Here is a 12,730-nt window from a genome sequence, read left to right as displayed (position 1 = left end):
TAAACGGTGTGTTTCTTTAAGGTTTAGAACTGATCAGTTTTTTGGTATCGATCGGTCAAGTCGTTTGGAAGTTATTCGAAAAAAACGATTTTTCAAAATTTTTATTTTTGGGATTTCTCGAAATCTACTGGCCCGATTGGGTCCAAACTTACACGAAATTCAAGTGCAATGAAACCCTTTGGAATTCCGTTTAGCTTATTCAAATCGGTTGAGCCGTTTAAAAGTTATAAGAGGTTCACATACATCCACACACACACACATACATCCACACATACATACAGACATACGGACATCATCGTAGAAATGTTCGGGGAAGCTTCCTCGACCCTCAGAACGTCGAGGTCTGTTGAGAACTCGATTTTTCCAAAATGGGGTGAAACCAAAATCTTCCCGATTTTTAGAAAATTTTCAATTTTCTAAGCGGGAAGTTAAAAATTCTATAATTTAATGATACATTCATAATTTTTTTAATATTTTATATTCATTGTTATAAATATTTTATGTTAATTAAATGTTCATTTAGCCATTTTTGAAAATTTATAACTTTTCAAATTGTATATAAAAGAAAATTATTAAAATAAAATATAGAAATAAAAATATAATTTTTTTATTTTAATTTTATTTAAAATTATTTGGAATTTTAACTTTTACCATAATTTTATTATAAATTAAGAATTTATTAAAATGATTTTTTTTCATTTTAAAAATTGTATAACCTTAAAAATTGTATATATAATATTTTAAATTATAAAAAGTTTTTTATATATTAATTTAATTTTTTTACAAAATTAATTAGATTTTATATATTTTAAAATTTAAATTAAAAAAAAAATATTTTAAGGGTTAAGTAATATTATATATTTATAATTTCTTAAATAAATTATAATTTTTTTTAACGTTATGATATTTCAAATGTTATAAACATTTAAAATTACAAATAAGTTTATAAAGCTACAATAGATTTTTCATTATTACACAATTTTTAAATTTGAAAAAAAATTGTTTTTTTTTAAATATTTTTAAAAATGTATAAGTTTTTCAAATGTTATTATTATAAAATAATTAAAAAAGCTAATTTATTTTTTATAAAATAATAAAATTTTTTAGTTTTTATCCTTTTTTGAAATTTATACTTTTAGCCGTTCAAAAATATATTTTTTCAGTCCAAAATTTTCTCCTTACTATTTTGCTATTGAAAGATGCTGCCAACGATTCCACACGTTTGTACAATAGCTTTACCACTTGTTTTATGTATGGGTAATAAAGGATGTACAAGTATATACATACATACAATATAAAGGTGATACCCCACATGATATGAGCACCGTTAGAGCCGGTGAAAAGTCAACAATGCGCCGTCGCCGCCATCACCATAATCGTTCAGGCAATTTCACAATACGCAGAATAGACAAAATGAAACTTGTGGAATATTTCTGTTTTCCTTATTTGCAACATTTTTGTAGTTGTTGTAATGTGTAGAGAACGGGCTACAAGTAATGTGGGGGTGTAGACGAGTTTGGGAGGCAGTTTATCAGCGACAATTGACTGTCATAGAGGCAAAACCAGGTGTTTGATTGGGTTCGTGTATGACTTGTGCGGCGAAAGCTACCCTGAAGGACATGGACTTTTGATTTTAATAAAAATACATTTTTTTGCATAAATAAAATTATATCAGTAGCCAACATCAATTATAAGCTGTTTTGAGAAAAACTAGTTATAAACCAGTTGTAATATACCTAGTTAATTACTAGCAACAGAGTGACTTATCGCAAAACAGTTCAAACCCAAACAATTTAAAATACTTATTTAAATATTTCACATAAAAATATTGAAGAACAACTAGTTATGAAGTAGTTTCAAAATAACCAGTTGAAAATTTACGATAATATAACTAGTTTTAATGTAGCTGCAAACAAATGAGTTAATTCAAATACCTTAAAATAAGAAGAACTAGTTATGTACTAGTTGTAATGTAACTAGCTAAAAGCTGATAACAATGAAACTAGTTGCAAACATTTTAATATTGCTTATAAAAAATTTAGTAACAACTGGTTATGAACTCGTTTCAATGTAACTGGTTAAAAATGCACAACAGTGTAATTATTTGCAATGTTGTTCCAACATAACCAATTCAAAATATTTTTTATTTTATTTTATTCTTTTTTTAATTGTTTTTCTTTTAACTACAAACTAGTTACGAAATTTACTTCAAATTTTTTCTAAATCCCTACAGGGCAACCATAGTCCATAGAGCATATATAAAATGGGCGAAATGCCAAACGATAAAGACGCCATTGTTGTTTGCTTTATATCATTGCAACTGATGATTCGACTATGTGTCGTCTCACCGCCTTCCTTTGCCAACCACCCACTCAGCGTTAGCCCAATAACCACCCACACAGCTGCCGTACCGGACCATTTCAACCCACTTCTATTACTGCTTAGGCTACAAGCACTCGATTATGTTATGCTCCGTTGGACATCCCTTTGTCCGACATCCTTCTATTTGTATAGGTGTTGAAGTACCACTCACACACACACTAAATTTTGCTGGGTGTTTGGCTCATAATGATGGCCACTCGCAACGGTTATCTAAGTGGTTTGCGTGAAAGAAAGCTTTTTATGGCTGAAAATTGTGGCTGTCTACGCAAAGAAGCTCCACTCAAGCAGTCTTCGCTTCGTTCCTTTTAACTCAATTCAAGTCAAATTTATTTCGACGAAATAATGAGATACGGCAATTGAAGAAGCTCATTGTAAAATTATTCTAATCCTAGAGCTCAAGAGCGGGTGCATAAAAAAAGGAGAGCGAGAGTGAGAGAGAAAAGGAAATAGCAGAATGCGACAAAGCGATGATTGAATTCATAAAAAAAAGTAAATAAATGGATTGAAAGATTGTGAAAAACAAATATATTTGGTCTAAGGCGTAAAAGAGTGAAAAATAACGAAAAAATGTAGGCTGAAGAAGTGCGTTAACATTTGTTGGAATTAACTAGTGATGAAGCATGTAATTTAATGTTATTCTATTTGGGTTAGAAAAAGCAACAAAAAATTATGGAGAAAGAAGAGAAGTTCGAAAAAAATGTATTTTAATAGAAAAAAGAGTAAATAGTAGAAGAAAGCTGCACAAAGGCGAAAAGCAGAATTTGTAAGCTCTGGAGAATTATGATTCTGTAACAAGGGATTGTAGTGGGAAAAATCAGGTATACATACATACACATATTTGTATGTATAATATATGACACGAAGCACTGAACTCTTGGCAGCCTTTATAAAAATTAGAGCTTAGGATAAACTTTGGGGTTTCGGGATTTTTAAAACTCATGGCTTATTAAAATTTTTTTTAAGCTCATTTAAGATTTATTAGAAGGAAAATGTGTTTTTTTTTTAGAAATTTGGAATTTCGGGATTTTTGATGTGTAAAAATCGGAATCCAAAAATTTAGAAAATTTGTTTACTTATTTTTATTGAAAAATAATAAGCTAATTTTACATGGAAATTTGTGATTTTCGTTATGCAAAAAACGGGATCCCGAAAATTTGAAAAATATTTTTTTTTTCTAATTTTTATTATATAATTTTACATTTATTATATAAGAAAAGGAATTTTTGGAAATATTATTTCAATTTATATTATATTAATTGAAAAAAAATATTGACATTTATTATATAAGAAAAAGGGTTTTTAGAAATATAGGATTTAGGTATTACCGATATACAATAAACGAGTGGCCGAAAACTTTGAAAAAAGTTGTTTTATATTGTACTTGAAAAGAACAAACGCTGTGGGGCACGTTAAGAACTTGCTGACTACTTTTCTATTGTTTTTAACCAAATGGGCAGATACAAGAAATTACAATAAACCTCTAATTCTATTGCAAAAAAATTAAAACTGATGTAAAAAATATTCAGTTTGATAACCACACTCAAGCAATAAAACACTCAAAAAAACAACGCAGCCCCGACATTCATTTTCGGGATTTGCAACACTGTCTCTTATTTCGGCAAACTGTGCGAATTGCCTTTGAAGCACTAGCTCAACTGGAAGTTATGCAGCGAAATACTTTGCATTTTCCAAAAAGATTATTAGCAAAACAACAAAAATATACCGTTGTATACACATATACATACACACATACATATGTATATGTGTATGAAAAAGTTTAATATAGTAATCTTATGAGCGAAATTTACTTCCCTTTGGCTCTTTAGGTGGCTACTAGGATTTCAAAGCAAAGGTTGCCTTGCAAAATATTTGCATATATTCGTAAAGGTATGAATATGTGTGTTTATTCGTAAGCAAATACATGAATAACTGTTTCTGTGTGGCTGGTTCATCAATGAACTCGAAATTTCGTTAGGGCTTCACTTTGCACATACCTAAATACATGCATATTTGTATATATATTTGCGTATGATTGTTTATTTTTGGCACATTGCCTAGTGGCAGGCGTTGCGAGCGTGTTTGTGTGAAGTATCAATGACACTAAGCATTTGCTGAGGAGCACGCGAAGGCTGCAAATTTTCAATGACTTTCTTTTAGCCGCTGATTTGTGGTAATTTTGTAAATTAGCTGCTTTGTTTGATGAGAGAAAATAATATTTACTGCCGTGTTATGAAGAGAAATGCAAATGCGTCTAAAAATACACAGCCAAATGTTTAAAGAAACTTATAAATATTATATTTCAAGTCTAATTGAATATCTGATTTTTAGAACTGGCAAGTTGTTTGATAATTAGCTGAAATTAATATATTATAGATTGTGAGCCAGGGCGAGGCTCCTCTCACCTCTTGTGACTACCTGAGCAATTTTGCTTGTACTAAAACAATTAAATATTATTCTTTCCTACCAACCTTTATTCTGCTGTGCTGACTGTGAGCTATACTGAATAGACAAATTTCCGCGTGAAAATATGATTTTCCTCGAGTATACTTTTTACACAATAGACTCTACTCATGAATGCATCTAATATTTGTCCATTCATTTTATGCGTGAAGTTCTCAAACCGAAGATATCAAAATGTCTGGTTTTGAAAAGCTTTCTATAGAAACTTACATCGACATTTTAGGTATAATATGCTAACTTAGTCGCGCTTTAATGGCGTTTTTATTCGGAAACTTGTGTAGTACTGAATTTAAACGCCCTGTGACCGTATATTACATTCGTTACTACGAGTTTTTTTATATATATATTGAGAGATTTGGTTTTTAGAATGCATAAGATACTACTGCAAGATTCTCACAGATCGTTTAGGCCCTGTTGTAATCCCTAGCAACAATATTTGAGATTTTATAAGAGGCTAACGTCTGTCATAGTCTCAAGCTCTGCTATTATCATGACAGTCAGGTATTTTTAATCAGACCTTGTCAGATTCAATCGAACCCGAATTTATACTCAAGCAAAATTTTTCATCTCAGCACCATTTCCTAAAAATTTTTGGAGAATAATTTATATTAATGTTTTCTATCGGGATGACTTGACAATACCTAAACGGATAGGCAATAAAAGGCCGTAAAACTGCAGTTGCTGCAACAAATCGGAAGGTTTGTTGTAGATCAAGCACTTTCGTTTGAGTTCAGCCATTGATACCGATGTTAGATAAAATAAGGTGGTGCAATCTATATATTTAGCCAACTTAAGAGTTTAATCAATCTCTGAAGCAACGAAATAGCATCGACGTCACGAATTGTGTATATTTTTTGAAAAGTTCTCTCATTCACAAAAAATATTTATGATATTTCAAACATAGACACACATTTTACTGCTATAAAATCGAAGCTTACCTGCACATAACCTCGTGCGTTAACAGTACACGACACATTTCCGGATTTTTATCTTGTCCTTCGTAAATAATCGCCTAGAAAAACAGAAGCAAAAGACAAAAAAAAACATCAGTAAATTGCATAGTTTATAAAAGTAAGTTGTCATTAGCGTAATTATTTCAGCATAATTGTCAACTACAAGCGAAAGTAACAACAATACTTGTACACCCGTACATAATACTAGGGCACTCGTGTTATATGGAGTACAACTTAATTTTGTTATAAGTGAGGTACAAGGATCAGCAAGCAAATGTGGCGTGGGTGACACTGTGGTCACTCACAATTGACGAAAGGTATCACAAACAAACAAACACACTCATATATATATACAAACGTACAAATATGTGTCATCAACAATGCCAATAGAGTGTGGTCAATATTTATTTTGTGCACGAGACACACACTTGTAGAGGTTAGATTGAGTGCACTCGTACTCGTTTGTATGTTTGTATGTCCATTTGTATATATGTATTAGTTAATAATATGCATACCTTTATTTACTTGTTTTCTTACTAAAAGTAAGGTCAGAGTATTTCGTATTATCAGCGCATATTATCTGTTGTCAAATAACCGTATCTAGTGTGCATTGTTGTAATTGTATTTGTTGTAAGGATAGTACTAGACAGCTTACTCTTATTTAGCTTACAATTATTTGTATAACGGCGAGTTTCGAAAGTGCTTATAAGAGAAAATTAGATACATAAAATATTTATTTACCATAAAAGTTCTTTTTTCAGAAAAAAAATTTAAAAAAAATTAAAAGCGTCTAAAACCGTTTTTTTTATGCTTTTAAGCTTTTCAACAAGTTTTTAAAAATATTTTCAAAACTTCTTTTAAGGCTTTTTTTAATATTTAAATTAATTATTTTTATTGTATCTAAAAGTTTTTAAAAATATTTGAAGCCTTTTCAACATTTAAAAATTGATTTCCATGTGTTTGCAAAGAGTTTCCAAAGTTTCCTAAACGTTTTTGAAATGACAAACTATTTCAAAAATCAAATTCTGAAACATTTTATTTACAGTGATCGCAGTTCGAGAGCTTGTCTATATATTTATTTGTTTTCTAAAGTTTTTTAATATTTGCCAACTACTCTCAAGAATTTTCTAATGCATTACCGATGTTTTCTAAACATTTTTCGAGTAAGAACAATTTCATAAATTTTTTTAAAAATAGTAGTTACTTGTATATTTTTCAGAAGTCTTTTGAAATATTCGAACTATTGATAATCGTTTCTAAAAGTTTTAAAAATATTTTTAAAGTTTTTCGATATTTTCGAATTGGATTTTAGAATCGAAAAGAGGTTTTAAAGTTTTCTAAACATATTGCAACTAGGAAAACATTTCGAAAAGCATACAAAAGTTTTTCAAAATGGTTTTGAATTTTTGGTATTATTTTGAGTGTTTTCAACTTTTTTAAGCACATTTTTTTAAATTTTTGATTTATTTCTAATTGTTTGTAAAAGGTTATAAAATTACGTACACATACATACATATATGTATGTTGAAGATTTTTTTAATCAGTTATCAAAATCTGCAAGTATTTTCAATTTTAATTTCTACAGAGTTTTCGAATAAGAATAATTTCGAAAACCACTTAAGAGTTTTTCAAAATGTTTGTTTTTTATATTATTATATTTTAAAATATTCGATAATTTTTTAGTTTTTGTTGTTTCTAAAAGCTTTTGAAAATATTTTTAAAGTGTTTTGATATTTTTGAATTAACTTTCAGAATATAAAAGGATGTTTAGTGTTTTCTAAACATTTTCCAAAGAACAAAAATTTTCACACAAGATTTTTTCTAAATTATTTTAAATTCTGATATACTATTCGAACGTTTTTAAACCTTTTCTAAAATTTTTTTTTAACGTTTAACTTATTTTTATTGGTTTCCAAAAGTTTTCGAAAATATTTGTAAAGTTTTTCGATATTTTCTAATTGGTTTTCAGAACTTAATTAGATCTTCAATTTTTTTAAGCATTTTCCAAATTAGAAAAATAGTCAAAAATCACATAAAAGTTTTTCAAAATATGTTTTGACTTTTGGTACAATTGCCAAAGATTTTTCAACCTTTTCGTAGCAAACTTTTTGTTTAATTTTCATATTTTGTTTCATATTAAGACATTTTAGTAGTTTCAAAACTGTTCTAAAATTTGTGTATGTTGTTCATATCTTAATTATGAAAATGCATTAAAATTTTGGAAAGAGAGACTTCAAAACTTGTTGTCTACTTAAGCAGTCACGCAAAAATAAAATTTCAAAAGTTAGCGGACTTGTGCATAATATAAACGCCAACATATATTATATTCTAAATCTACAGGTATCCTTCTTTATCCATATTATAGAATATAAGGCAAGATATCTGCACTTAACAGAATGTCTCAGACAGTAATCGAGAAATTTTATCCGCAAGAACCGTAAATTACGTGATATGAGTCTCATCATTTTGGATTAAGTAAAAGAACGAGGGCAGAGCTTTAGAATCATTGTTTCAATACACTTTTCTGATCGCAGCTGAAACATATTGGTTCTGCAAATAATAGGGCAACTTGTAAGTGATATACTTGTATATGACTCTCTTTTAAGAAATTTCATATTTATTCTATGTTTTCTTTAAGATTACTCAAAGTTTGAACTGTCTGAGACAAAAATATTAGTAGAACATATTTATATATGCCATTTGACCTAACCAGTCTCTGATGTTAATGTTTTTTTTCTTATTTTGGACTTGGTAAGTTTTTTCATAGGACTCTTTTAAGTTTAGATTTTGAAAACCGAGGATATTCGCTGCGATATTTCTAAAAGACTAGTCCGAACTCTGAGTTCCTAGACAGTAATAGTAAATGGTCAAGAGTAAGAGTAACTATTACCTACATGAATTACATGCATATGAGTAACGAAAAACATTATTTATTTAGTCAGCATTGTAATCAGCCGTTCGAGCACATGACAACATTCCAACAACACCGATGTTGTCTAATATTTTATTTGTTGAAACCGCTAATTACGTTAGACGAATAGTTAATTGGAATAAATATAGATTTACATGCACATATGTACAAACATATATACAGAATTAGATATCGCTAGTGTCTATTAGTGTGTTTAAGTTGAGCGCGAGCATTGTTTGTTGTTTGATGCAGTGATAAGCGCCTAAAACGCTGACATAATATAGACTTTTCTCTACAGACGGTTACACAACAGGACAGCAAAGGATATGTCATTGTAGGTACATATGTACATACACATGTACTCTTATTAAGAGAGCTGTCAAAAAACGATTGATGGCAGAGAGGGTCAACGTTTAGTTGCTTGCATAGGGCGAAAAGTGGCAGAAAGGTGCTAACTAAAGACAAAAGATATGGCAGCAAGGACTACGGTGTAGTTTTTGTTGTTTTTGAAATTTCAAAATTGCGCCATATGCACTGGAAGTGCCACTAACAAGTAGTTATGCATGTACCCGAGTCGAAACTCCGAAGTTATTTGAGTGATTAGCCATAAAACCACAAGTGTCGAATAACAGTGGCGGCCAACGCATTCTGGCACAATTTCGCTCGACGCGTGTGCAACCTTTTTTCCTTGTTGGAGGGATGAACTCACTCTATCATATATATATATATATATATACATATATAGAAACACAAATAAGTAATATTTACTTACACGAGAGATAAATAAACAAACAGACAGGCGAACAAGCAAACATTAGTTGTGAATATGTACTTGAGAATCCGGCAGGAGCAAGAGCAGGTCCTTTGTTTGCCGTTGGGTAGCCCTTCAAATCGACCGCTGCTGGTTGCTGCAGTTCGTCTAATTTAAAAATAATTAAATACAAATACCAGGGATTGCACTCGCCTTTTGTGCGCAATATTTATAAATCTTATTTTCTAACCACCCACCAAACTTTTGTCTGTTGTGTAACAAATGTGTCGGGCGGCAGAGATTTTTTTCAAGAACTTTGTAGCTTCTTCTATGCGAGCAGTTTGCGCGTGGGCTAAGAGATAATGGCGAAATAGTTGTTTGTAATTGATGAAGAATGCATTTGTAGAGCAACCACCGAGTGGAGAGAGGTTTGTAGGGCGCGAAAACGATAGCAAAGGTGGTTTTGTGTATGCATATGGCGCACAGTGGGTTAGAAATTAATTTTATAAAAATAAAGTTATGTATGTTTAAGTAACTTTTTCAAACATTTCAATTAAAACCCACAAGAACAATTTAAAAAATTTTACACACACAAAAAATTAAAAGAAAGTCACTATTTGAACAAATTTTCAGTACTAAGTAAAACTTTTTACGACAACAAATCTGAATTAAATAAATAGAAACAAATATTTTTTATATACCTATGTACATATGTGTAAATTTTTTTTATTGATATATTTAGGTTACTATTATAATATTATATATATTTATTTAGTTTTTTATTATATAAACAAATTTTTCTAATTAAAAAAATATATAAATATATTATATAATATCATAGTTATATTAATTTTTGAAATATTTATAATTTTTTTCAAATTTTGGTCATTTGAAAATTTACTAAAACACACATTTATTTAAATTTACAATTAATATTTTCAAACTTATGTTAATTATTTTTTTTTTTGTTCAATACAAAACTTTTTGAATTAAATTAATTTATTGGATATTTATTTTAAAAAGAATTGCTAAATTTTTGTAGTTATTAAATCTTTTAAATTTTACATTGTTTTAAGATATTACATTTTTTAAATCACTTTTTAATTTTTGAAGTTATTTTTTAATTCTTAATTTTTTTAATTAAATAAAGTATATTTTTAATATTTAAAATTATTATGTAATATTTAAGTGTTAAAAAGTTTTAATAAATATTTATAAATTATTTTTTTGTTAAATTTTTTTCACTCGAGTATTTACTAAAAATATACATATTTGAATTTACAATTAGTATTTTGAAATTGTATTAATTATTTATTTGTTTTTTTTTGTAATAAAAAATGTTTGAATTAAAATAATTTATTTTAATTTTTAAAATAATGGCCAAATTTTTGTAATTTTGAAACTATTTCTCATTCTTTTATTTTTTAAAATATAAATTTTTTAATTAATTTATTAATTTTTTAAATATTTTTTTTTAATTTAAACATAATATAAATAATTTTAAATTTTTTTAATTATTTTAACTCCTTTATAATAATTTTTTATATAAAAAAAAATATTTAATTAGTTATTTTTTATTAATTTTTAGTTTTTAAGTGTTTCAATTTTTTTCCAAATTACCCAAATCTGAATTTTGTTTCAACTGTTTAGGTCCACAAAGCACTACTGCAGTTTGCATCATCATTATCCCAAAAACAACAAACACCAGCCGGGCTCAACGGGTACCACGAAAAATTGCGGCTAACTACTCAAGTGTCAGGCGCGCACTCGTTTTTAGCAACATATGTGCGCACTTTTACGTCACGAAAACTTACCGGCCGCCTGACTGGGGGTGCAACACACACACATACATACATGTATGAAAACACATTCGAATCAAACCGGTAAAAGGTAATCAGAAATTAATTTTTGTAAGCCCGCACGAGAGGGCTCATCAGCCAAACACATGCTGACATACAAACAAACATTACAGTTGTCTGTCTACATTTCATACGCGTGCCTGTGTGTGTATGCGTGAGGGGTATTTAAATATATGACTATCTTTGCAGCTTACAACTATCATCCCTTATTATCCCTTTTGTCAGTTTAATAATCATTTTTTTCTATTTTATATTTATAGCGCTTTTGTTGTTGCTATTGTTGTTATTGCAAAAGACAATGAATTGGCATAAATTTGAAATTAAGGTAAAACTGAGCACTCGAACACAAGTGCGTTTATTGCGTATATTGCGCCCCGCCACCCCGTGCGGCGTCGGCAGTTAAGCGCAGCATGTGGCGCATGTGTCAATCCTGCCAAACTAATAATAAATAGCCGACGCAGCAGCAGGCGCGGGCAAGTGCAAGCTAATGTTTCAACTAATTTCTAGACAAATAATTATTTTGAAAAAAAAAATTATGGAAAATAACGGTATAACACATATTTAGCATTTACGCATTTTCTATACTTTTTGCCGTTGTTTTTGTTTTTTCAACTTTCATGTCTGCTACCCTCGTTTCTGACACATTTTCGCATTTTCTCCCATTTCACAACATTTTTTGTGGATTAATGGAATTTTCGTGTTTTTGCAGCATTTACATTTTTCGCCTAATTTCGGTAAATTATTTTGGTTGTTATTTTAATTTTTTTCAATTAGTTTCTGCGACATATTTTGCACTTTTGCAACTCATCTTATAGACAACTTGAAAATAAATCTTCTTTGACTGAGTTTTACAATTGTCATTCTAAACCGTTATCAAAATTTTATTGTTATTGTTGCACTCAAAAATTGGCAATGAAGAGACAAATCAGTGAAATAATTAATCATTATTTTTTTTTGAATTAGCACTAGAGATATTTTAAAGAAAGCCGAAATGTTATTAAAACTTAACCTCAAAATTTTTAATTGTTTTCCAATTTGTAATCAAAATCATAATCTGATACATTTTTGAACTGTATCGAGGAGTTCAAATCCTATAGCTAACGTAAAGCAGTGCTCTAAAATACATATGTATGTCAGAAACCATCTGGATAAAACACTATGCGAAAATTAAGCGAATTTCTCTTGAACAAGCTACATATGATTTTTTCTTTTTTGTCTTTGGAACAAGCTATTTCACTCGTCTTCTCTTTTACAGCAATTCAGTCAATATATATTGAGAGAATCAATAGCGTCACTTTCTTAAGTTGTAACTTTAAAAGCTCTTATTTAAAACTATCAAGTTTCGCCCCAAAAATTGTTCGGGGATCTATGATACAGTTTTTTCTCGTTTCTGTGGCTAGAGCCTTCGTTCTCT

The 12,730-nt window shown here is 29.3% G+C and overlaps 1 protein-coding gene across 12 annotated transcripts in view; it reads right to left on the bottom strand.

The window, feature by feature from the left end:
* kn (EBF transcription factor knot) overlaps nt 1–12,730 on the bottom strand; it is a 154,202-nt gene that overhangs the window by 33,149 nt on the left and 108,323 nt on the right. For all 12 annotated transcript variants that reach the window (XM_070108318.1, XM_070108319.1, XM_070108314.1 and 9 more), the window contains exon 4: nt 5,781–5,854. In XM_070108318.1, coding sequence (XP_069964419.1) covers nt 5,781–5,854 — 74 coding nt within the window. The remainder of the gene's footprint in view (nt 1–5,780; nt 5,855–12,730) is intronic.

Source organism: Bactrocera oleae, chromosome 4, assembly GCF_042242935.1.
Source record: "Bactrocera oleae isolate idBacOlea1 chromosome 4, idBacOlea1, whole genome shotgun sequence".
NCBI classification, from domain to species: Eukaryota; Metazoa; Arthropoda; class Insecta; order Diptera; family Tephritidae; genus Bactrocera; species Bactrocera oleae.
This window is presented reverse-complemented; position numbering and strand designations above follow the sequence as displayed.